The following is a 27,896-nucleotide window of genomic DNA, read 5'->3' as shown; positions in this document are numbered from 1 at the left end:
GCCAATTCACCCTGGTAATCAGATTCCAATTAGTGAAGCATGAATCAGAGCGAGGCTCGGCTCAGCTCGCTGCCTTTCATGACACCTGCACGTTCACCACAACACAGTTTGCAGAAGCATTCTTTTATTCCAAATAAACTCTTATTTAGGTCATTTTTTTTTTCTTCAAACAGCATTTCTAATTCCATCAGAATGTTGCAAAATGTAATAAAACTTGTTTCATTCAATCGTGTTACTTTTTTTAAAAAGGACTTATCCTCGCCAAGCTTTTTACAGCATTTTTTTTTTTTTTTTTTTTTTTTTTGAGATGATTACATATCAACGCGTCGGGTAAACATTGACGTCGCCAACAACTTTGGTTTTTGGTACGAGAGAAAAACTCACTATGAACATTTAAGAATTTTTAATTGACACTAGTAATAAAATTGCATTACATTTCATAAAATAATTGTTCCAGTTTATATATACAGAGAAAACTGTACTGTACATACCCTCCAAAGAACCATTTCCGAAAGGAAAGTTAAAATAAAACAATTTCTAAACAAATTTCACAAAAAAACATACAAGCAATACAGTGCTCAGCTAAGCAGGCACAACTGTACATCAAAACTTTGTAACTGCTCAGTGTTGGGGTACGGGGGGGGCCAAAAGTTGTACATTTACAATAGAGTCTTTAGGGGCTGATAAAGGGGTTTTTAAAAAGTATTGCAGGCAAGCAGACGGATGCTTGTCTCTCTCCAAGTGCATCACAACATCCATCTTGTGTGTAAGTGTGGAGAACATGGTCGCTGCCTCCGCCGGGCCCGACTATTGGACCTGGGTCTCGAAGCTCCCGTTCAGCTGGCCCTCCTCATAGTCCATTTGACACAAAATCATGTTGTTTTTTAGGAAAAACTTGTCCCCCACGCAAAACCTGTTGGGCGACAAACGGCAAAGGTAGAAATGTCAAAAAACCATCCGTCACCACAGGCTGTTGGTTAAAGCAATAATGACGCTGCTCTGTTGGCAGTCAAAGAAGGAGCAACGCTGACTCCATCACCGCTTCCGATGGCATTGGAACATTTGACTCCCAACTTTTTACCAGAACACCGTGACCCGGAGCATGAGGATATTGTTTTTGTGTCTGTATTTTAATGTTTAAGTTTGGTGTCAGTGCTCAAGAATGCCCCCCCCCCCCCCCCCCCCGTTAAGCCATTTTGACGAGACAGCCAAAAAATGTGCAGATGACTGACTGGCTGCCCCGCTGATGTGATTGCATTGTTTGTTACAGTTACGTTACCATAGCCCGATAACAAGACCGAAGGCTAGGGAAGATACGAACATTGTTAAGTTTAGCTTGGCTGCATGCCAAACTGGCAGTCGAGTCACAATTATGGCAGTAATGTGGCTGATGGGCCCGGCGTCACATGGAGGACAGAGGCTGCAGCCGGCGCGCCTTCACTATGGAAACTGGATGTGGCCTGCAGAGGTTAATGGGCTTGTGCTGTGTGGTGGAATAGGGTCGCACCCTGTCAGCCATGCAAAGGACGCTCTGTGGCCAGGGCACTGCTATTATTAACAGTAGATTAAAGGTAAACGCAATATCTAGGTGTGACATATTGATACAAGTTTGCCACCTCATAATTCAGCAACAGTTGGTCTAGGGGAAAAATGGATTTTTGCATCCTCGTAAGGCCTTGTTTGCTTAAATGGTAGGTTTTGTCTCTGTGTGACTGGTGGAGTAGACCTTAGTGGAGGAGGGTCTACAGCAGTGTTATTCTGCTGTCTATATGTTTATTTTGAAAGAAAGAAAAAAACATCAGTACTCTAACACCACCAATAACAACAACAAACAATTGAATCCCACATTTATTAAATTCATGTAATAATAATTTAGATGACAGATCCATGATCATGTAAATTATTATGTTCTTTGTATTGTTATGGAGGTGTTTACCCACATTTAGAAGTGCTAGGTTCACGTAAGGTACAGGTTTTGGTTCAACCCAACCAAAATGTGACTTCCAATGTGTGGCAGTAATTGATCAAATTTGTATTTAGACAAATCAATTTATTCAGATTCAAAGGGCACGAAAGAAGTCACTGGATTTGAATCATTTAAACAAATTTGATCAAACTTCGGAGGCTCTAAAGAAGATGGCCAGAAAAGGTGGCCGCCTATCGTCTTTTGTAAATTGGATCTTCTTCTTGGATCGCATCACTCCAACATGGCGGTCAAACTGGATCACGCAGCAAAACCAGGAAAGACAAAAACAAAAACAGCTGCAGCACGCGTGAAGGGCCAGACAACACGTCTTCCGGAGGATAATTGAGGACTCAAAGGAAGCCGGAGGTACCTTCTTTTCGGTAACACTGCAGGGAACCAGCACCTGCACCACCATGACAAGCCTTATTACGGGGGAGTCTTTTGTTTGTGAAGTAGTTTTTTTCGGGCTTCTGGTTACACCCGCCGCAAATTAGAGCTCCCTTCGATCCCGCTTACAGCGAAGAATATAGTTGCTGCATTGTCTCTGATCAATGAACTTAGTTTGCCTCTCAGAGCCATCCACGTCACTAAGACAAACAAGGACAAAGTGCCTGTGAGAGGTCAGAATTGAAAATAATTAGGGGAGTATTGATAGGGGGGTGGGAGTGGGTTTATTCAGTGTGCTGAGACCGGTAGAGGGAAAGAAAGAACACAAAGACAGAACAAATTTGTTGAAGTCTCCCTGAGAACTTAAGCAGCTTCTCCTATTTAACCTAATGGCCATTTCGGCACTTCGCTCGCTTTTTGGGGGGAGAGAAAAACAATGCCGTTATGATCTCCGTCCTTACCTCTGGTTACAAAGCTGACAGGCAAAACAGTCCAAATGGTAAACATTATCTCTGGCTCTCATCACCATTTCAAAGGCTGGGATCAGTTTGCTGCAGGCGGCACAGTTCCCCGTTGTACCAAAGAGCCTGAAAGACAGAAACACACACAAAGATTAACCTACCTTCCCTTCCCCGACGGTGGACTACAAAAAAATGCTGACAGTAGGAAGGACAGCAAGGGAAAAAGGGGGGAGGAAATGGGACAACATCTGGAAACATAGAATGTAATACACCAATATCTCCTGGCATTTTATTTTTCATTTTAATGAGGATTGCAAAAATAAATGTTAATTCTTGGCTAATGATCTAATTAAAACGATCACATGGTTTCAATCTCCTTCAAAGATCACCCCCCGCCCCCCAGCACATCGCAAAGAAAATAATTTTTAAAAAGCGGTGAAAAACAGGTCTGAGGCAAACCAATTGAACTGTTGAAAGTTTATTTTCCTTTTCAAACACTGAAGTACCTAATAAGACCGACTCCAACCGGAGCCAGCTGGATTTTTACACACAAGGCTAAATTCTATAATGTAGTCAAAAGTTGAAAAGAGTTCTGGTACAAGGATACAAGCTCGATTCCTTCTCATGTGCTTATTCTTCCCCTGTCTTTCATTCAGGGAAGAGAGGGCAGGGAGAAGGGAGGGAGATGTTACCTTGGAGAGACTTGCAAATCAAGCTTTTCCTGCCGTTGGTTTAAGCTTGTTAGATAGCAGTGAAACGATGAAGGTCACAAACAGAGCAAAGAGGCACTGGTGTAAATCGCTTTTTTTCCCCTTCCCGGCAACTCAAAATGCTTTTGCCCCGTCAGATTTACATTTTCATTTTCCAAGCGCCTGCCCCTATGTTTAATTTGGAGATTCTGAATCACAGATAGATTTATATATTCTGCAGTGGCGGGGAAAGGAGCGTTTCAGCTTTGCAAGAGGGGATAAGGCCACAGCAGACTGCCGTTCTAACAGTATGTTAAACACTTTCCCTCAAGTTGTAGAGCTCACACAGAGGCACAGAGTTGATATTGTGCTCGGTTTGTGCGTTTCCCTTTCCGTCGCTTTCACCTTGTTACAGAAAACATCCGTCCAGCGGACGGACCATCCTTCTAATCAGGGCCAGACAAAGACAGGCAGCAATATGCTCATATTGCTTCTGTGGACATCACACAGATGGCCTTAAAATGTGCGGTTGTGTATTAATACAATTATGAAACCAACCTGTCAAGTGAATTCAGTGATTTTATTTCTAAACACATAATACATGTGAAAAGGCTGTGAACGATTATGGTGACCATTAAAGACCATTAATCTGTTTCTCACCATTATTGTGCTTTGGATTTTTTGGGCGTGGCTAAATCATGACTCGATGACATAGAGCAGTCATACCAGTACTTGGCATGGCTCCTCCCCTAACACTATATAAACGCCAGGTCGCAATCGGAGCATCAGTGGTGAAATGAGCGATATATGTATGTCTATATATGTATATATACTGTATGTATATATATATATTTATATATATCTCCACAGTATATACTGTGTATACACACCGATCAGCCACAACATTAAAACCACCACTAATAACCACTAATATTCTGTAGCTCCCCCTTGTGAAACAGCTCTGACCCGTGGAGGCATGGACTCCACAAGACCTCTGAAGGTGTCCTGTGGTATCTGGCACAAAGACGTTAGCAGCAGATCCTTTAAGTCCTGGAAGTTGCGAGGTGGGGCCCCCACGGATCGGGCGTGTTGTTTCAGCACATCCCACAGATGATCGATTGGATTGGACCCTAACCTCAGCCATCCACATGATGTAGAAGAAAACATGATTCATCATGTGACGTAATGGAAGCAACGGAGCAGTGGAAGAAGTTCTGACGCTAATTGTAGGCGTTTTCGGCGGTGGACAGGGGTCAGCATGGGCACTGTGACCGGTCTACGGTTACACAGCCCCATAAACAGCAAGCTGTGATGCACTGTGTGTTCTGACACCTTTCTATCATAGCAGCATTACCCGTTTCAGTAATTTGTGTTGCACTAGCCCTTCTGTGGGATTGAACCAGACGGGCTAGACTTCGCTCTCCACTTGCATCAATGAGCCCAATGGGCGCCCATGACGCTGTCGCCGGTTCACCGGTTGTCCTTCCTTGGACCACTTTTGGTAGGTAGTAACCACTGCATACCAGGAACGCCCTACAAGACCTACCGTTTTAGAGATGCTCTGACCCGGTCGTCTAGTCATCACAGTTTGGCCCTTGTCAAAGTCGCTCAGATCCTTACGCTTGCCCATTTTTCGTGCTGCCAACACATCAACTTCAAGAACTGACTTGCATAATTTGCCCCAACATCCTGAAGGAGCATGAGATGAGATGCGTCGCCTCCTCTCATGAGCTCCTCTCATATCTCCTCCAGCTACAGTGTATATATATATATATATATATATATATATATATATATATATGTGTAGACACACACACACACATACAGTATATATGAGAAAGACAAATTACTCAAAACCTGGAGTGATCCAATAAAAAATAAGAGGCATAATTCAATTGTATTAAAATCTTTGGAAACGAGAGACTCAGAAAAGAATGTCACTTTGTTTATAAACAAACGGACATTCTGTTCTGATTCTATTCATTTCACTGTTTTTGGGAGGCCATTGCTTTTTCACTTGAAAAAAATAATCGTAATGCCAAAACAGTGCCTATAATTGCAAAATTGTAAATGGGCTCGAGTGAGCCAATTTAATATAATTTCTGGCAAACAATCCCTGAATCCCTTTTCATGGAAAAAAAAAATAAAATTATCTTTGTTAAATCTCCCAATATCCAAACTCTGAGATGTTCCCGTGCTGCTCACACGGACATGACAATAAAAAAAAAATTAAAAATACAAAAAAAACGTCATCATAGGACATAGCTTGCTGCCTCCAATCGCTGAAAAACACCCACAACAACTGTAAAGCCCGACGATTTAAAATGTTGCTGCTCTAAACCTGGTGATGAAGTGAGGTCCTTCACAGAGAAGGAGGGAAACCTCTGGAAGAACCTTGACAGCCATTCCCAATTACTGCTGTGGGCGTGGGGGGATCGTTAACAGCTCTTAGACTCTCTCTAACCTTTCATCTGCCTCTGCCCTCTTTGCTGCAGATGCTGCTCTTTGCACCCGCTAACTGAATATGCACAAGTTGTACAATCTATTAAAGCTTGGCCGGGAGGTTCTCCCGAGGAGCGCCTATAAAGTTGCTCAACTGCTGGTTTGAGGGGCTTTTAACACCTTGAGGAGGTTCCTAGTCGTGTCTTTAGCTGGGTCTTTACACTCTGTGATTTAATGTGCGACACTCTGTTTGACTAGCGGATGACCTTTTGCCTGCATTTAAGAAACCCCCACAAAAAAATAAAAAATAAAAAAAAACCGCTTAGAGCAACCTTGACTCTGCATAGCTAAGTGCCAGAAGACACACACAGACACACACACACACACACACACACACACGGGTCCAGTTGCCCTCCCAACAGGTCCAGGACTGTGTTTTGTCTTTAAAGGGTCCAAACTGGGTTAGGAGTTGGGTTGTGAGATTGGCAGGTTCTTTTCAGGTTGGGTACAAGGTTTCGCTCACGTGGTGAGGTCATACGTAAAGGATCAGATCCTGTGCCAATAGAATAAATAATGGGTTTCAGAATTCAGAGAAACGATCTTCATCCTGTGGTGTTCAGCGGTCTTGCCAGTCATTTTGGCTCTTTTATCATTGGCTAATATACAAAACTAACATTCAAATTCGGTCATATAATTGTAAAATGCATCGGAAATGTAAAAGTACAGTTAGGTTACGTGATGTACTGCACTGAAATGGATTCAAAGAAGACGGATAAACACGCAATCATGCTTTCGGTGACATTCTTATTCAGGTTTTGCACTAATTTCTCCATTGTGTTGCCTTGACAGATGTCTGGCGTTGTAGGAGTGCAGCGGCTCATGCCGTTGAACTCCCCCGGGTCATTTGGATTAAATAAATCAATATTCCCAAACAGGGGGTGAAATAAAAAGTATTTCAACCTCCACCTTGCTGAACGGTTTCTGGAAAATTAGGGTGCCCTTGTCATACACTTTTGCTTTGAAGCTTTGTTGTGAAGTTAGATTCTTTTTTTTTTTAAGTTCTTGTGTTTGTTCAAAGAACGGGCCTCGTGGTTAATAAAAGTCAATTGGGGTTATAAGTATTTGTTCATTTTGAATGTCACCCTCAACTGCAAGGCAATATAAATGGAATCTCTAAACAATATAATGCAACACAAATGAAACCCGGGTGGCTGTTTATGAGTGGCGATATGATAAAATAGAAATATTATAAATATTATATTATAAATATTGTAAAAAAAATATATATAAATATGGAAAATATTTAAAGTGCATATAGGAGTACAGCATGTGCTGCTAGAGCTATTGCTCAGTTTTAAAAGCAGTGTAGTCTTACTTTAATAGCCGAGCCGTTTCTTTTTGAACCGTGCTTCCAGAGTTAATTGCTAACTGTCTGTCAAATAATCAATGATAAATATCTTTCTGAACTCGGTTTGGATTATAGGTTTCAAGAAGTCTTTGATACTATTATAGCCACATTCTTTTCAGCGACTAAAACATTTTAAAGGCCCAAGAGAGAGAGAGAAAGAGACGATACCTTCCTCACCTTATCTGATGTACGCGCATTACGTGAGTAAAGTTCACGGATGTCCTCCCACGTGCTTTTGGAAACAGATGTGGCCCGGCAACAATGAGGAAAAAGCGTGGCTCTTTCCTTCCCCTCGCTCTGTTTACCGCGTCATTCGCTTGGAGCGAACGGACGCGCCGCTTCCGCCAGCCTGCAAACCTTTCTGCGTTCGCGACGTTCTCCGTCTCCTCAGCGCCTCAAACATCTCACCTGTTCCCTCCGCGCTCCCAGCGTTGTGCTGCACGGGCCTTGCACATTCTGAGCTTCCTCCCGCTGGATTTTTTTTTTTTTTTCCTCGCCGCGAAGCTCTTTGTTAAAATATTCCAAAATAATAACAAAAATAAATGTAAAAAAAAAAGCAACCGTTCCGATAAAAAAGGAGACTTGCCGCTTTAGGTTGTCAAAGGTTAAGAAAAAGGAAAGGATTATAACCGCCTCTGAAGGATCTATCACCTTTTTTTTCCTGGCGAGTGCGCTATTTAGCTGATCCAATCAAGTCACTTATTCTGAGCGCGTGTCTTTGTTCCTAATTATACCCCATTTTGAAAAGCAGATAACTGTTATGTCTACTCTGATGTATGAACTAGAAAATTAATCATTTCAAGCTTGAGTTCGTGATGATCAAAAGCATGACTAGCTTGTCAAATCTCTTTGGTGGGGGTCACCAGATTGTGGGCCCCCAGACAGAATTGAAAAGCCTAATTAATCTTTTGTTCTTCTTTACAATATAAGTATGTGGCCAAACTGCAAATAGCACCCCGGCGTTTTCCCCAAGCATAAAGGAAGACAATGTCAAATAGACGAGAGAGAGAAGAAAAAGGGGAAAAAGGGGAGAAAAAAGTCACAAACTTTTGGGGCAAGTTTCAGGACGGTGAAAGTGCATTGAAGATGTTGCCAGAGCCGCTGAAGGACAAACACAGATGGAGCTCCGATAATAATTAATGTGAACATGGCAGCGTTCCAGTCCCAGGCAAATACACGAGGTGCGTTTGATCCCCCCTGCTTGTCTTTAATGAAGTGTGGCCGCGTACAGGAGGCTAATTCAGTGCACAGATTTAACTTCATCGTCGCAGGTGTGAGGAGAGCCGCAGAGCAAAGAGGCCGAGCGGCCACCACACTCTTTGGAGCTCCTCTTCCGGACGATATGAAAACGGTGGTTCTCGTTTGTGTTTGTTTCGTTTTCTCAACATCACTCGCTCTCCCGCCTCTCTCGGCGAAGCGCCGCGCATTTGTCTCCGAGGGGAACAACGGGCACGTGGGCTCGGTCCCCCCCCCCCCTCGACCGGCGGAGGAAGCGTGGACGCACAAAGGGGGCTCTCGCTCTTCCTCCCCCTCGTTTGTTCTTACTTTAGGCTTTTGTTTCCTGACGGTCTCACTTGTCTTTTCCGTCCTTCTTCTGATCGCAGACCCTTGCTACGTCTCACCGACCTTTGACGGCGCTGGGGGAAACCTCTCCTTTCCCTTTGTCTTTCCCTTTGAAGCTATCCTCCGTCACACACTCGTCGCCGTGTTGGAACACGTCGCAGGCACACCGACGGGTGTAAGGGGTTAATCTCGCAGGAAAGAGGGCTTAATTTCAGCCATTTCTTGTCATTTGCCCATCTATTGTTATTCCATCGGACCCTCGCGGGGCTTTTCGTTTTGTTAAATTTTTTTGGGGGAGGTCTTTTTCACTGTGTCTTAAAAGCATTAACTGTGGGTGGGAGTTGATGGATGGTAATGGCCTATCTCAACTCTTAGTCACTAAGCCCCTCTTGAGTAGGTGGCCGGCTTCTGCCAGGACAAAGCGGGAACTTCACAATTACCAGGGATGGACGCATGCCACCTTTTCACCGCTGAGCTTTTGCGTATCGGTCAATACCCATCCAACCCATTACTTCCAATCCTGATCAGTATACACTTAAGACCATTAGCTTGCGGTCACTCAAACATGACCGAATGTTTGCCGTTGGACACATTATAACCTGCTTCTATGAGTGGAAAAAAGCAGAAAATTAAACCACTTCCTTTAATGTCACCCATGATTGAAATGGCTTTTTGGATTTTTGGGGGGGGATTTCCCTCGATACTAATACCCTATTTTAGCCTGGCCAATATCTGATAACAGAACCAGTCTTGCTTACTTGTCCAGTGGTAATTGTCTATTTATATGCGCTTTTTTTAGTTCTTATCCGAGGTTGATCTTTTCGCATTTATCGCATGTCATTTTTGCCATTTATGAAATTGCACAATTGTGTGTTCTCTATCATTAACTCTTCATGAACCAAACTCCCGATGTGACTGAGCTGACCCCAACCTGGGAGGTGGTAGCAAGCTGGGGCTGCAGGGGAGGAGTGTAGGGGAGAATGGTGAATAGGAGCGGGGGAGGATGGCGCAGGGCAGGGAGATTTAGGGGGGAGGCCTTGTGCGGCGGGGTCTCTAAGTTGGCCCCAAGGGGACTCCCTCCAGGATAAATGGTAAGATCTCATTGGGAATGCGACTTAACGCCCAGGAAATGATCATGTTTAATTTAGCAAGCAGATGGCAGGGGGAAGCGGTGAGTGGTGGTGGTGGTGGTGTGGGCGAGGGTGGGGGCCTGCCTGGAGGTTTCACAGCCTTCAGCTTTTCGTGCTGCTTAGACTCCAGGCTACAGCGTGACAGGACTCTGCCGTTTCAGTGTAAACATAGGGAAAATATTGTGCTAAAAATAAAAAATATTTTAAAAAACGTAAATGAGCCGCAGCAAACATCTCATAGACATTAGATTGGCCAACCGGCTTTTGGCTGCAGGCAGCTTGTGTTGTTTTGCAGGCTGCACAGTATAAAATCGAGCTACCGTGGCAACTACTATCGCAACCTTAACCAAAATCGCTAGCGTTAAACTTAATTAACCCATTTGACTAATATGAGAAAATAAAAAAATAGTCTTTATTAAAGAAAGAAATCATGAAAAAATAAAATAAAATTATGAATTCATTTTGAAAAACGTAATTTCTTCATCATCCATTGGCGGGGCTGTAGTGCGGTGCTCTACGTGACTTTCGGGCCGCAGTTTGGCCACCACTGCATTGACATGTCAGAACAAACTTCTATTCTTCTGAAACTATTCTATTCTTCTCTATTCTGTTCTGTGCTTGACATCGCTGTCAAGGTAGAGTTTAAAAAGGAGAATATCGCCTTCTGGCCTAATCCACACACACACACACACACACACACACACACACACACACACACACACACACACACACACACACACACACACACACACACACACACACACACACACACACACACACACACACACACTCTAGTCATCTTAAATATCTATTTATGTAGAACAAACAGATGCTTGATCTAACACAACAGCCCGGGAGCAAAACAACTTCTAAAAGATTTAGAAATATCACCTTCTCAAATAGCAAACCAAAGAAGAAAATCTGTCAATGAATGCAGATACAAATCTTTGTTGTTTTTGATCTGGGGGGATTATCTGCGTTTGTGAAGATTATGCCACCACCTAGGTGCCAAACACAAAATTTTCGATTTTAGTTAGTTAGAGTAGCCCCGCATGGTGTTTATTTTATTATTATATTTTTAATTGGTTTTATCTAAAACAAAAGAAACTAATGCAATACTAATGTAATATTGATGTCACATTGATTTTATATAAGCTATGACTCATTACTCATTATGTTAAATTGCTTTCTATTTTTCACAAATTATTCTACTATAAAGGCCTACAATGCCTTTGTGCATAGTCTAAAATTATTAAATATGATGTCCCAATTGTACTGATTATAAAATCAACCTCTTAAATTCAAATATTTTTGTCTTACATTTACATTAACACATCTAAATGTCTCATGATGTATCCAAATTTCTGAATCTAGATCTAGGAACCTAGACATATAAGCTGCTTTATTATTTTTTTAAAGCTTTACTTAATGTCTCTTTTTCAGCAAAAGGAATTCATAGAAAGCTGCACCGGAACGCTTTACTCTATTTCATCATGGAGTGTAGCTATGCAAAATTTGATTTCAGTTAAAACACCCACCAACAGCTACGCAATATATCTCTCCTGTCAACATGAGTTTTGACTGAGGGCTTCTTTAGCAAGGATTTATTATATTTCAAAACGTGTCGCAATAGAATGTTACAAAAGCTTGATCCCAAAGCCATCAGCCGATCCATATAAATATGGTGAGACGTGTGTGTGTGTGTGTGTGTGTGTGTGTGTGTCTGTGTGCGCGCGCGCGTGTGTGTGTGTGTGGTTGTGTGTGTGTGTGTGTGTGTGTGTGTGCTTTGCCTACCTCAGGTAGTCCCTGCGACACAGGATGAGGTTGGCTTTTGTGTAGAGGGTGGAGCCCACTTCCCCCAGGCGGCAGTCGCAGCAGGCACATTTGAGACAGTCCTCGTGCCAGTATTTGTCCAGGGCCTTGAGCAGGTAGCGGTCTTTAATCTTGCGATTGCAGCCAGCACACCCCTTCTGTTTTCCTTTGGGCTGGACGGAGAGCATCGGCACACCTGTAGCGATAAGGACACAAACAGCCACGTGTGATTTACTGCCCAGGAACACGAGTGACTTTTCATGTTCTCTTTTTGATAAGCCACCTGCTTCTGGAGGCGTCTGAGCTTGGCCGCACCACGCCCTGCTTCATATGCATTAAAGAAAACACTCTTCCATGTAGATAGGCACCCGGGTCACATTGGACCACAAACCCTGCTCCTGCCGGCTCCAAACACCAGGCTGTAATACATGGAATACAAGTTATTTGATAACACGCCAGACGCTTCAGGGAGACGGGGCATAAGTACAGGGTATAATTTCTGTATTTTAAACAGATTTTATTGGTTTGTTTTTTGGCTAACTGTTGTATTTACAGCGCGCTCCAAGGTTTGTTTGTCTCCTGCCATTTCATTTCACTCAACTGTCCACAGCTGTAAAAGCTTCTCATGGGCTTTGTTTGGTATAGATTAACATTAACCTTTTAAAAAGCCTGTGACCACAAAAATGTTGCTACCAGACCCCAGTGAGATATGTTATGGCCTAAGTGCCTTTCAGTGTGCACTCACTGTTTCATACACACACAGGTGCATTTGCTCATACATAGACACGCAAACACACACGCGCACGCGCACGCACACACACACATACAGCTCACCACATTACAGCCTTTACTCCTTATACACTTATCTGTACACATGTCTGCAACGAGCCAGCTAAGTAACCAAACGCGCAAATTGCCCCCGCTGTCACGCAGGTCCCCTTTAAATGCGCCTTTTAGCCTCCTAAAGGACAAATAAAGTCCATTTAATAACTGCCCTAAACTCTAATAGTCTATGTGTGGTTGACATTTGTGTTTGGACTAAAAGCCCCCCCCAGGCCACTGCTGGTACGGAGTCAGGGGCACGCAGCTCCCCTCTGCAGCACTAACAGGTCTGCCACAGCTGAAAGCACAAGACAACAGCTCTTAAGACACTCTCACACACTGAGCTATTGATCTATCTAAAAGAACACACAGAGGACGCCACTTGCCACTTACAAAACACATTTCTCTGAAAAAAGGAACACTGGACTCCGCATCACAGGGGGTTTTGAGCAGCATTTTGGATGTATTAGTGTCCGTGCGGCCCCTGTAAAATGTGAAAGATAAATATTTTTTTTTTATCCTGAGCCGTTATATAATACAACATACACTGACTTGATTGTTGTTTTTCTGCAGTAAGAAGAAAGAGACACGTATGAGCATTTAGCGGTTGACCCGCTTGGTTTCCTGCAACTTCTTGTATTTCTGTGATAAGCGTAGCCTCCGCTGGCGACGCGGCATCGCTTCACTCACTGCGCTCTGCGTTTCCCCCTTTAAGCCTATCAAGTTTTGGGTTTTTTTTCTTTCCCTTGTTCACAATAACCTTGTCCCTCTTTCTTTCAGTAGGCCTACTTCTTTTTAAATAGCCAGGTTCATTACCTCTTACCTCTCTCTCTCGTTCTCTCCCTCACTCTGACATCTTTTTGCATATATCAGCTCACACAGATGGACTCACAAAAGCGCTTTATTGGATCCAGATTTGCTCCACAAAATTTTTGGCCATCCACACATCAGTAATGCTATGAATGTAATATAATTAGCATTTCCCCCTTTTAAAATGGAAGCGAAAGAAAGAGGGGAGCTTGTTAGTCAAATTTATGGCCTTGGTTTATATGTGAGTAAGTGCTCCGGTGGTGTTGAGCCGTCCTATTTCTTTATCAGAAGTGGAAAGGGGAGGCTAATTGGTCCAGCGCTGGTGATGGGAGCCATCAATTAGTGTTCTGCCTGCCCTCCAGCTCCCTCACCTCCTACCTCCCCCCAAAAACAGGCCCCTTGAAGCTGGCACATTAGGATCACAAAACCTGCTATAAATACCAATGTTCAGTGTAAATGAAGCTAAAAAGCTTCAAATTCAAGCCACACTAGCTAAGGGCGTTCTCCTCTACCTGCATTTCGTGGCTTGTTAGGGGAGCTCTCTGCAGGTATGCCAACAGTGCTTGCCTGACAGGCTTCCACAGAACTAAAAACAGTCTTAATGAGAGGGAAAATGTGCGTGTGTGTGTGTGTGTTTGTGTGTGGGTGCATGTATGTGTGTCTAAAAGCATGCGTAAAGCAAAAAAAATAAATAAATCACAAGTTAAAGAAATTCCCCCAGGAATTGCGCAAAAATCTTTAATTTGCCTTTTATGACAGCTAATTAGTTATTCTACTCTAAATCTTTGCTTTAAATAAGGGAACTAATTATACACAAAGGTCGCTCCCCTACCTCCGGAGAACTACTTCTAATTGGTTTAGACCACCATCCTCCATATACCCTTTAAACATGTCACACGCATGTTTTACATCACGCTCGCAAAGGCCACAGCTTCACCACGGCTTGAATCTTTACACGGCGGCTCCGGTCCATGTTGAGCTCCACTCTTGGCTTGAGAAACAAAACAAAACCTGCTCCCCATGATGAAAGCGAATATGCCTCATGTTATGCCCTTTCTGTAACCTAGATTCCCCTGGATCGCAGTCGGCTAGACCACTACTTTCTCCGTGTATGCATTGCGGTCCCATGGAGCCGGCTGGGTGGGAGTCGGCTGAGTGAAGCGGCCCTAACATTTACATGGAGGCAGTAACGCTCACTCAGCTGATCCCCCACATCTCAGAGCCGCTGCCGTGAACAAATACAGGTTTGATGGTTTCCACCAAAAACAGCCCCCGGAAAAATGTCTTTAATAGCGCCGTAGTGAGTGGTGGCTCAAACTTTCTAAACAAAGAGTAGTGACAGAATGAATGATTGTGTAAAGCAAACCCCTTACAATTCCCTTAATGCCATAAGACATTTTCTTGCACCTGTCACCAGTATGTGCCGTGCGAAATCCACGAGTGGAAAACAGCTTCCTGGGCCTCGCTGCCTGGCAGAATGAAAAGGTGCATTATGAAGGGAAGGAGCGGCCTTACAAGGCAGCCTCCACTTAATCCAATCCATTTAACAGATACAAGTCCCGGTGACCTTCCAGTGTCATTTGGTGTCACCCAAAGAATGCCTCTTTACATCACGATTCATACCGCAACAAGTGACGCATTTTACTTTGTCAAAGTGAAAAGATGGAGAAGTTGTCCCGCCGAATATCCGGCCGGGGAAAAATAATTTAATTTGCCATTGGAACTGTTTGTAAGGCGCTTGTCACCTCTCTCTCTCTTTTTTCCAATCTCTCTACTTTTTAAAGATCGTATCTTTCAGGAATATGTACTTGTTATTTTTATTTTTTTTCATCCTAAGGATTCTGTCAGATCCTGTACTTTCCATTATAGAGATAGAATCCAATCTCTACAGTGTGTCGCCCATTTACACTTCCATCTTTACAGCTATCAGAAATCCAATAAATGTGCCAACCTTTTTGGATATTTTTTTAAGCTTTCAAGAAATAAAATCAGGACATTTAATGCACCTAAAGAAACTGTATTTGTAATCAGTAAAATGCCATTACTGCATATTCATGGCCAGCCTACATTTCCTTAGATAAGACAAGGATAGATCGAGAGCATGATGGGACGAGTTGTCCTGCAATAACTTTTTCCCAGTTTGAGTACAGTGCTGCTATTTTTACACATTTTTAAGTAAGAAAAACTTTGGATTCATCCAAATGTAGTAAATACTAGCTAGGAAATGTACTGGCTAATAAAATATCCTTGTATATACTTATCATGATAAGAGTTCTGTATTACTACCAAGTCATTGATAAACCAAGAACCAGTGATGTAGTATTCTCTAACTAAGCCTGACAATCATATTTCGTCCACAAACTATTGTGAACGTCCTTATGAAAATTGACTTTTATTTTCCACCCGAGCATCGTGATGCATTCTGTGCCAGTTTCGACAAAAGCCTCAGTCGTAGGTGAGCTCATTCCATAACTTCAATCGCGTTGAAGCTCTCAACTACTTGGTTTTCTACATTGGCACTCAACCTAAACTTGCACACGGGATAGTAGCATTCGAGTCTGATACGCCGGCAGCGTGGGGGTCATCTTCCTGTAGGATTTCAATGGATGTGAAGGATATTCAGATTCACTCAGCCTTGCATCCACATCACAAAAGAGGTAGGAGTGCAGGCATTCAAGGAGGTGAGAGCTGACCCTGGGTGGTCCTCGTCTTTGCACTCCATATCATTACCGGCCCACGCGGTGGTAAATTGGGACAGTGAAAGCTACAACCGTGACAAATGTACTCAGTGGTATGCACAGAGAAATTAAATGCTAAATTAACAAATGACTGCATTCCACTAAAACAACTGAGCTTGTCAGGAGCCTCATTAACACAAGCTCTGGATGCATCAGGCGGGTTAACTCTTTAAACTGGCTGTCTCGCCAAAAGCTATATAGATATTAAGGTAAAATATTTTGCGTTGTTACATAACACAACATAATATAATGCAATATAATCCAATTTTTAAAAATATAAATATATAAATGGTATATGGTATATGTCAATATCCTTTGCCCATGGTACTACTACTTGTTGTGAACTACTCATGACTTATGGATGGAACAATAACTAAAGACAGGAGTGTCTGTAACAATTGAAAAACAGAGTTTCCCCCAGCAGCACTGTAAACACTGTGGCCATGGTAATCCCAAAGAGAATTCCATCTTGGTTTCCGCTACAAAGGTTAAAAGGGTTCGCTGGCAGATGTCTTGCCATTGTCTGGGTGAATGTGTCCCTTTCATTCGGCCCCCGTCATTACTGTAATTGAGCCGCAGACACATCGCTCATTATTGCCAAGACAAGACATCTGGTAACAATATCGGCTGGAAAACGCCATGCCCGCCGAAAGTGGACCGACGAGTATCTTCAGACAGATAAGAACAATCAAGACAACTGACTCTGTGTGTTATTCATATTAACACCTTCACTCTTGTCGAAGATTGCGAGGAAAATAAGTATTACTCGCTGTAATTTTCCTTATAGTTCTCTAAAAGATCGGTCTATTTCACTGTAAAGTGTGCCCCATTTCCAGATGTTGGTGTATAAATACTGGTCTGTGTGAGAGCGGGGCTGTTTGCATGCTATGATTATGACATAATTAACACCCTCAGTAAGTCCAGGAAAGAGAGAGAGAGACGGAGCAGACAGGGCTGGTGCAGTCGAGGAGGGGACTGTTCATTAACAAGATGCACTCTCTCATATTTTGCAGCTTGCGGTGGCTAATAAGCCCCGGTGAAACAGAGCCCAGCCGTCCCTTGCATTGACCCCGGCCCTGCCCGGGATAAGGGAGGGTTTTGTCTCCCGGAATAATTGCTCTTTTCACATGTTACAAGTGTCCTGACCCCCGCGGTCGGCAGCCACTTTCCCCACCATAATTACTCCTGATCCGCTCCAAATGAGCCAGCCGCATTAGGGCTGCAATAACACTGGCCCGGCTTCAAGCGCGGCATGGGGAGTCTCAGCAGAGCGGCCTGGAACAGGGCTGCCTTTTCTCTCGGCCCACGGTCATTTCCATCACGTCAGAGGTGCATTTCTTACACTTGAAGTCAGCGCGAAAGGCCCTTGGCCTTTTTTTGAGGAAGCAGGCAGGCTCACACAAGGCATTCTCAGCTCCTGGTGCTTACTGTGCGCTGTGGTTTGGCTGCAGATGCCACACCAATTAACGGATAACTTCATTAGCCTGTTTTTTTTTCCACACTTTTCAGCCCCTATTATTTTTAATTTATTCACATGGGGTTAATTAAAAGGAATCTATCACAGAGATATGCAACAGCTTTCTAATTAAATTCATTACTGCTTATTTTGAGACATGAAACTGGCAGAGTTTCCAAATTATTACAGAAAGTGACTTGTTCCAACGCGAGAGTAGAGGAAAGGAGGAGAGACGAGAGGAATATGATGAATGGAGTCAGAAATACCAAAAAAAAAAAAAAAAAACTTCAGTGTTTGATCAGACTGGATTACCACAACGCAAACCCCTGAGAAGCCAAAGTGAGGAAGGATCAAGGAAACCTGCCTGAGGCTTGACACAAAGACGAGGGAATATTTGGCATTGGATCCAGTCAATCAACTGTGGCCATTCTGCTGGTTCTTGTTTGCTGCGGATGGTCCGAGGGTCTGTTTGGCCCAAAGCCTCTTTAAAGACCTCAACCAGCAACACTTTCATTTAAGTGACTGCCAACTGTCAATAACTGGAAAGAGGAATTCATCTTCATCTTCTTCAGTTGCAAGTTCAGTTCACTTTCCCCCTGAAATGCATTAGCATTTCAAAAACTGGATAAATCTTTTTTTTTTTATATATATATATATATTTATTTATTTTAAGTGAGAAGGGACAATATTATCTGCCACTTCGTGATTCCTTGCAACAAAAAAAGATAAATAAATAAAGTCTAACCATTAGCCCTGTCATAGCCACTTTCCGCTATCCAGCAAAGAATAATGCACAAACACTTTCTGGTCCACATTAAAAATGCATTTGGAGAGGAATAAATGTAGCCTTCTAAAGTTTGTGTCACTCACAAGGTTAGGAAGTGATGTACGAAATTGCCCCTCCCCAGCAATTACTGTGCACTTATGATTTCACAGGATATGCCAGGAGACAGGTGTGCCATTCAGGGTCCTCAGTGTGGTGGAAACGGAGAGAACAGCACACAGCAGTGCTCCATGTGAGCCTGTTTAATCTTGAATAATGCAAATTCCCCACAGGGGGCAGTTATTTGGCAGCGCAGGACTCTAATGTCATTCAGGCGCCTTCTTCCTCACCCCGTCTCCTTATGGGGTAAATAATGAGACTGCTTGGATGCACAGTTAGAGAGAGAAGTCCCAGTGAACTTTGGATGTGGTGCTGTTTGTTCCACACTAAGCCCGCCAACCATTGACCCTGGCAAATGTGTCTTTTCAATAGGAAACCAAAAGGGCAGAACTCTTATCAAACTTGGTGCGATGACAAAATGCTGTTGGTGAGACTGGCTGGTCGTGAGAAGATTGATTTTTTGGAATATAATGGAGTAGCTTATATAGCTTTATAAAGAATGGAACTTACTTATGAGTCATTGTCATTACAAATGATGACGTTATTATTGGGCACATGTGTGTTAATGTGTACACATTATAATTATAAAAAAATGCATTGGAGGGTGGAGGGACTTGTTGCAGCTGCAATGTTTGAATTGCAGCTGAAACTGTAATTATGTAGTTGGAACTCATTATCAGCATTGATTACATCAACTTAAGTGTCCATTATCCAACAGCTGTCAAAGGCAACTAAATAATCCAAAAATTGCAGGCTTTCATTGGAACTTGAAAAAACTTGAAAGTCATCCTGTGAGATATCGCTTCCTAGTGTATTCTGACTGGAGACCTAATAATTCCTGATGTTTTTGACGATGAATTGCCATTTGACTGCTTTGACTTCCGTCCTCGCCTACTGACCGGGGAAGCGGCAGGGGAAAACATAAAGGCACACGATACTGAAATTGTCAATGGGGGAAGTTTGAGTTGAGAGACATTGAATAGAGAGCAGTGAAGAGCACTCAGCAGCTGCATTGGACAGAATGTACATAATGTATATCCCATGTGCACCATGATCAAAATGAAGTAGGTCAATTGCAGTGTTGGGGGTAACGCGTTCCAAAGTAACGCATTATTGTAATCGAGGGCTGTACCCGACTCCAAATATTGTCAGTCGAATCGGAGTGAGCTGTTCAATGCAAATATTCAACTATTTGTGGTGCGTGGGGGGAGGGAGGGTGACAGAGCCAGCTCTACCTAGAGGTGAGTTGGGCAGCGGTCTAGGGCGCCATCCCGGGGGGGGGGGGGGGGGCGGTTGGGGTTTTGCGCACCCGTCTCCTTCGCTGACAGTACTGACGAGCGTGAGCCAGCGACGGGGCGCCCACGATCGGCGGGCCAGAACAGTGTGTTTTTATTTTAGATGTCGGTTATTTTATTTTACGTCTCCTTACGGAACGAAACAAGTGCCTATGGAACGGTATGGAACGAAACCGTGCCTAATGGGGACGCTTTCTCTGTAACCTTTTCCCCCCGATCACACCCTCGCCATGCATTACGCTCAGAAAATAAAGCAGTGTTGATTTTGCTCATAATTAGTTTTAGTTTTTTTCTTAAAAAAACAAAAGGAACGGATAACAGTACCGTTAAAGTACCGCATCAATAAGCAGTATCTGTAAGAGTAGCGGTACCGTTAAAAACCTAATACCCATCCCCACTTGTCCCCCGTTCCTCCAAATAAAACAACTAAAAACACACTGTTTGTGGTGGTTTTATTTGTTGTTTGACGTTTCACAGATATAAAAATATATTTACGATTCCTTTATTTATAATTCCTCATTGAAATGTTGTCACTGTGCATTTTGTAAGCTTCTATCTGTTTTATCCTGTTGTAGTCATGCAATAAGCAGTGTAAGAATACACAATGACCGACAAAAAACCCCCCCAAAAAAATAACAACTGCTCGACTTCAGAATCTCAGTCGACTCACGGGTTTGATGATTCGACTCGTTGACTTTCAGGGGGCAGCCCTACTGTAATCACATTACCTTGGTCTGTAACGCTGTAATGTAATTCAGTAATCACATTATAGTTACTAATCAAACAATTTTGGCGGTGCTTGCGTTGGCCTACATAAGTTATATATATCTGACTGATAAAGGAAGGAATCTCTGTCTGTCTGTCTCTGTATGTCCTTTGATTATCTTGACAACTGGTCATCCGATCTACTTCACACTCGGCGGGTGTATTGCTGGGGACCCAAGGACGTGCGGTGGCGAATTTGGTGCAATTTGGACACACGACATGTGTAATATTAATAACCTTTCAATAAACAGGCGAACAGTGAGCCGCTCAGCTCTGTGCAGCAGCAGGGCGGGGCCTCAGGGCTCTGCGACATCGCTTACATCCGCAGTGCAGCCCATGACGAACGGCGCAGCCCGTTCCAGACAGGCACGTTTGGAACGGGCACTGCATAACCGGCGGATGGAAAAAAAAATCATCTAACGCGGCTTTTCAATGCACGCTTGCGCAACAATCGCCTCACCCCTCGTGTTACTTTGGCTCATGCGGGAGTTTGTGCCAGAGATGGGATGGCGGAGCTATCTAAAACTTTTGAGGGGTGGGGAATCTCCACAGCGTAAACATAATGTAATGAGTAGTGTAACAAATGACTTTCTACTGGAGGTAAATAAGTAAAGTAATGCATTACGTTTTTTTAAACAGCAACGAGTCATGTTCAATACGCTTTTTTCGAGTAATGGCCCCCAACACTGGTCAACTGTTTGAATTGTAGCTAGAAAAACGAATACGAAGATGCATGGTACACATTATGTGCAGTTACATATGTCTGTACATATTAATAGAACTACAGTAGGTTGTACACTGTGGGATTCAATGGCTCATTTGTTGCTGCTTTTATGCACACACGGCTTTCCACCATGTGCTCCTAGTGTCCATAGTCCAGTGCACCTAGAAGATGCCTTTTTAATGAAACGTAAAACCCAGAGAACATGTTTCCTAATGCGCTTCTCTCCAGCTAAAAAAGAGGATGATCAGGAATCTCACACACACACACACACACACACACACACACACAATTATGAACATTCTCTCTCTCTCTCTCTCTCTCTCTCAGACATTTTCATAAAAGCAAATATGCGTCTATTACGATACTATTTCAGGATGAATTAAATGAAATATTAGATAACTGTGACTTAATGCCACCCCAAAGTGGAACCTAGTCAGTTTTACCGAACTATCGTGTCTAGTGTTTCGTTTTATGAACAATGATACTGCGTGCTTGTAATTAAAATAAATAATAAATAAATAAATAAATAAACAAACAGCATTCAATGTGTTACTGAGTGAGTAAACGATGACACTACATCTGGCAGGGTTAAGGTTCCATTTCCACTAAGAGCTCCAACTTTTAAAACAAATAAGGTCTTTTAATCATAACATCCAGCAAAACACTTATTGTATTTCCTCTTATGGCATTATATTATAACATTATTCCTCATAGTAGTCCTGTAGCCTGATTGTTTTAAGTTTCTACTTTAAAAGCCTGTCCTCTTCAGTGGCCTGTGCTGGATACTATAATTGAAATATTTGGTTAAAAACATGTTCATCTCACAAGGTTTTTCTGCCCTGCATAAGGATCCCCTTTCCCCATTACTGTCTCCCTATTTGAAGTTAAACCAATAATTACGTAGGGACAGAAGAAATGCGAGAAAATCAAAAAGCCATTAATTGGCATTTTTCTATTGATAGATGAGCGAGGAAACAGAATGCGCATTAGATCTGTGTGTGTGTGTGTGTGTGTGTGTGTGTGTGTATATGCGTACATGTATTATGTGTGTGAGGGTGTGTTTTTACGTGTGTATGAAGGCATAAATTAACCCAGCATCCTAACAAGGCAGGTTACTTCAAAAATAAAAAACCTGTTTCATTGTGTTTGTGGACAACATATAGTATCATAAATCCATGACATGGGACTAGATATCGTCTAGGATTTTGATTAGCGTGATATTGTGATAAAGTAAAAAGTTGTCTTTGAGCAGCATTAAAGTAAAAGAATGCTGTTTTTTGATCTACATAGACTGTTCTAGCTGTTCTGATCAACCTCTTCCTGGTTAGTCATAACATCCACTCAAATATTTCTTGTGTGTAAATATTGTCTGAAAGCACCGAGAGTCTAAAATATTGTCAAATATAATATTGACGTATTCCTCAGAGAGATATTGGGAGTTTTTGTCAATATCGCCCAGACGTAATAACTTAAATCAGGGCTGGGGCAATGCTGCACTTTCACTTTTGATTCTGAATCTGTAAGATTCTTAAACTTCTCAGAATTGGCTTATTTCATCTGTTACTTTTGCTGACTAGATGTTGTTTTTGAGTAATCGGAATAGTATCATTGATATATATTACATTTTTATTTCCATTAGAGACCACCTCCGTGCCAAAAGATGAAAAGTATCGAGTCACTTTTCTCTCATATCCAACACGGTTGACGTGATGGGACTTTCCCAGACACTGCGGTGTCGGGCCACAACCAACACCAGTATCTGAGAATGTGCCGTTGTCCAAATCCAGGTTGTGGCGATTCAGACAAGAACACCCAGATGATTCAAATGTCATCATGGTTTATTATTTGATTGAAAAAAAACAAAAAACAAACAAAGGACGTTGCATGGATCTGCACTCATCTCCGCACTCCAGGTGAAACATAAGGTTGCTCAGAGGTGGCTCCGAAAGAGCTTTAGTATCGTCATTTGTCCCAATATGTCGACATATCTATGGGTTTCCCGACTCGACTCATCCACCTCAACTTTCGCATCCACCGCATACACCGTTGTGTGAATGCCTCCTGAAATAAATGCGATATAATGACAGGCGTTACCCTTTCCCAGTGATAAATAAGCGGGTTTGTTGGGAGAAGTTGTGAGATAACATACGGAGCGCGTGGCCTGTGGCTGTAATAAAAAGGGATGGTCTTACAGCTCAGGAGTGCGTAATTGAGTTTGTGCGCCGCCCTGATGAGTGCAGCCGTTCACATTAGAGGCAGGTGGGTGCACTTGCCGGCACCACGTCTCCCCAATCTCCATCCGAACTCTTTGAATTCCACCAAGATGATGGAAAACGATACACATCTCCTACACTCCACAGATGTTAAACGATCGGGAGCGATAGGGATCTGGAGGTGTGGTGGTGGTGGTGGTGGTGGGAGAAAAAATTGAGTCTCGCGAAAAACTCCAGCACTCGAGCACCTGATCCGTGGCAGATCTGAATTTAACTGCTCGACATGGGGGGAAAAAAAGGTTTGAATCGTTTGGATGAAGTCAAATTTATTGTGGAGTTGCGGTATTTTTTTAAAAGTCTTCAAAAAATAACGCTGAAAGCCCCTACCATAATACAAATATCAAAAGTACACCAGTTATCATTCAGGACGCACACTGTGTACAGGATCCTTCCATGTACACAGAGTGCCTCATACCATTTGTATGTGAAGGCAATACTTTTATTATTATTTTTTATTTATTTATTTAATTTTTTTTTTACATTTCCCAAACATTCATTTATATGCTTTTCTTTGCTCCAAACATGAATTTCTTCTCTGACAGCCTCGTGAAATGAAATTGCGAACACAAAGCTTAATGATAAGCAGCGGTGACTTTAAGAAATTTCAAACAACATAATAACTTTGTCATATTGTTTGGACCCAGGGCGCAAGAAACACATGTAGGCCGAATTTCAATATTTGAAAGGGGCAAGTTTAATTTTGAAGTGAGATCAAACCAATAAGCTGAGGAAATGGCAAATACGGGGGAGAAAATTACATTCCTGGGTAAAAGTGAAAAGATTTAAGGAATGTATAAAAGTAATCTCCATCTGGAAATTAGAATTCAAGCCTCTGTAACAGGAAAGAAATATTACTGTCCACTTTCTAAATCAATATAACATTGCTACAAGACAGCATTACCATGGTAACACCAGTAAAGAACGAAGCAATTCTTATTATTTCAAAATAAAAATCTGAGCCTGAAGCCTAAGTTTTATTACACCAGCCGACAGATCACCAGTCTATATTCATTTGAAACATTGCTTTTCAATCACATGCTTTATGAATGTACAAATTCCATTGGACAGGGTGCTTACGGGGCCGTAAATTAAAAAGCAAAGGTAGCTTGGAATGTATTGCAGGCTGGAGGATTGCCGGGTTTCTCCTCTGGCCAGGTTCCTTAGAGCACCAGTGCAAATGATCGGACAGACATTTCTGCTATGAGAGCATTTTTATTTTTAATTTTGTTTTGCAGCTGGTAGTTTCTGCACTAATACATTACCAAACTGAAATAGCTTATTTGGCTTTTCCTCTAGAAACAGGAACCACTTTTGAAACTTGAGGTCACATGACAAAGTGAAGTGTATCTCGTAGTATTTAAGGGCATATGTTGTAAACAAATAGACAAAGGCGTTACTCTCCATCGCTTGTGTGCTGTGCTTTCCCAGTAACAACACATAATACGATAACGAATAACTAATGTTATTATTGAATTATAGCACATATTACTTGTCATGCAGCAAACTATTATTTTAATAAAGGAGAACAACAGGTTCCACAGGATAGGAGGCAATGTACAGTACATACAGTAAACTATACTGAAAATGAATATATGCATAGTTTAATGCAACAACAGTATACGTATATGTATTACATGTGAGTTTTACCAGAAGAAGTATTATGCTCTCTGATTTGATTACACTACGAGGAAGGTTTTAAAAAGGGAATTGATTTGCATCAATATTGATTTACTCTGAAGCCAAGATGTAGGGCAATACGATTAATTTCGGACTTCTCCTGATTAATTGCATGCTCCTGTGGTTGTTGTGAACCTTAATTGAAGTGTTCCTGAGCTTCACATTCAAGTACATGTTGGTTAAAACATTATTAATAAAAGCACACAGACAAACCAGCAAACATGTGCACACATGCACCCAAACACCCTGAGTCTCACTCAGTACCCACACAATGATTTACGCATGCAATTGGTGGCTAGGTGGCAAGATAGTTTAATTGACAAGCATTTAATTTCAGAGCTAATATCACTTAAAGCCACAACAAGAGGAGAGATGGTTCCAAGCAGCTCTTATATCAAGCCCTGCCAAAACGCATTCTGGAGTTGCTGTTCGGGACCAGCAAGTAAAGGGTGAAGCTTTTAGGCAATGAGCAGCAGGTGATCTCAGCTTTTCTGCAAGTCCTAATGCTCCTAAAAGCCACTCTCCCTGGTTCTGTAATTGGGCATCAGTAGTTAATGTAGTATTGACTGCATTACATGCTCCTGTGCATCCTTTCCCACTAATGCCATTTGCATCACCTTGTACATTTACCATATTGCTTAGCCAATAACTGTTAAAAGCAATCTAAATCATGAATCATATAGGGAACTTTTAGCAAGACAGACATCCAAAGGAGGCAATTTACAGTTGAGTTAATTTGGGTACATTAGCAGCACAACATGGATTCAGCCAGACAGACCAATTTATGTTTCTGCGGCAATCCCTTTATTGGTTTTCAGATGGGTAAGTGAAAGGATGCTCTGCTAAGACATATGAAATATCCATTTTCAAACATAAATAATGGGTTACAAATGCATCCATTACTTTGGGGTGAAAGCCTCAGCTAAAACCATATGTGCATTGAAAGATGACATGAAATGTATTAAGGTCGGTGGAGGTTGTCAGAGGGGATCTTACAAGAAGCACAAGGAAAACAAGCCTCGTCATACACTTGGGGAAATGGATTTGAAAGACGAGCAAACTGGGAATACTTTGTCATTTATTAATTATCTTTAGAAAAGCAAAGCCTTTGCTGGTATGATCTCTGTTTAGAATTCAAATTCTCAAGTAAAAGCCCTGTCTATGATAATAAATTGACTGCACATCTACTCAACGTCAGTTTCATACAAAATGGGACGGCGGGTTTGATTTAAATTGAAATTAATTAGATTGCCTTGCCCATTAACCTAAATACATTAAAATAGATAAGTCATGGAAGTAGGCCTATTTGGATGGGAACCGAGAGAACGTTGCTCTGTGCTATCCCATAATTTGCAATCACGTTAAAAGCACTGGGATGTCATCTCCCATCCCGGAGTGATGTTAAAGGCTGCCTCGGTAACTTAGAGGGGGTCAAAACAGAGAATCCATCTACACAGTGTGATCTACAGCTGGGCGATGTTGAGTAAATCGAATATCGCGATATTTTTGCCCGATACCTCGGTATCGATAGTTTGTGACTATATCTTGGGGACTATTTTCCACACACAAGAGAATCAATCATTAGTAATGTGGATATTATAAATGGCATAAAATCGCATTACAAATTACTGCAATGCAGCCTTAAATACAACATTTAGCCACATCGTGATATTACAAACCAAAAAAAAAAATCCAAATTCTATATTATAAAGATTTATCGCCCAGCACTGGTATAGTACAATCACTGCTGCATTTGAATAGACCCACATATTTCCCGGCGATGAAAACGCGCAACTCTTAGAAATAGGAGGCAAGAAAATCAGGGACAAAAGAACCGGGCGAACGGCTCTCTAGAAACTTTAAGGTGTTCGAGGCGTCCGGCAAATATTGAAGTTTGCGCACAAAAAAAAAAAAAAAAAAAAAAAAAAAATCGGAAAAAAAAAAATCATCATTCTGAGTAAAAAAAACAAAAAGCCAACAAAACAGAAAGCGAAGCGTCCCGACACTTCCAGGTTCTCCAGATTGCGCGCACACACACACGCACACACACTCACCCTCTTCCTTGTCCAACACCATCGTCCTCAGGAACGAGGGGTCCGAGCCGGGCCGGTCCGTGCTGGGCTCCAGCGGTCTTCCCCCCGCGCGGAGCGAGGAAAGCGGCTGTGAAACGCGCGGTGCTCGGGCTGGAGCGTCTGGTCGGAAAGCCCCCGGCGGATCGAGCGTCTCCTTCCTATCAGTAACGATGATGCGTCTGCGGGACGCGCGGGCGTGCGGAGTGAAGGATTTCTCCTTTCCCGATTAGAAAATAATGCAAATAAATCTGTATCAGTTCCATGCGAGGGGGAAAAAAAAAAAAAACACCCGAGGAGATGGATAAATAAAGCTCTACTCTTTCCCTCTGTCTCTGTCTCTCTCGCTCTCTCTCTCTCTCTCTCTCTCTCTCCCTCTCTCGGTCTATGTCTGCCTCTCTCCCCTAAACGAGCCCGGAATGAGGCTGAGCTGTCCTCGCGGTGATATTCTCTTTCCTCCTCCTCATTTGTTCCGTAACACCAACTAATATTCAACAAATCCGATCGCAAAATGTGACAACTGCTA

The 27,896-nt window shown here is 42.4% G+C and overlaps 1 protein-coding gene across 1 annotated transcript; it reads right to left on the bottom strand.

Annotated features, from left to right (window-relative positions):
• Positions 1 to 117: 117 nt before the first annotated feature.
• Positions 118 to 27,896, bottom strand: lmo1 (LIM domain only 1). The gene is made up of 4 exons (XM_079997746.1): positions 27,356 to 27,896; positions 11,841 to 12,054; positions 2,815 to 2,940; positions 118 to 913 (listed from the first exon to the last, which is right to left on the bottom strand). The coding sequence occupies exons 1-4, from the start codon at positions 27,375 to 27,377 to the stop codon at positions 808 to 810; spliced, it is 468 nt and encodes a 155-aa protein (XP_079853872.1). The 5' UTR covers positions 27,378 to 27,896; the 3' UTR covers positions 118 to 807.

Source organism: Zeus faber, assembly GCF_960531495.2.
Source record: "Zeus faber genome assembly, chromosome: 3".
NCBI classification, from domain to species: Eukaryota; Metazoa; Chordata; class Actinopteri; order Zeiformes; family Zeidae; genus Zeus; species Zeus faber.
This window is presented reverse-complemented; position numbering and strand designations above follow the sequence as displayed.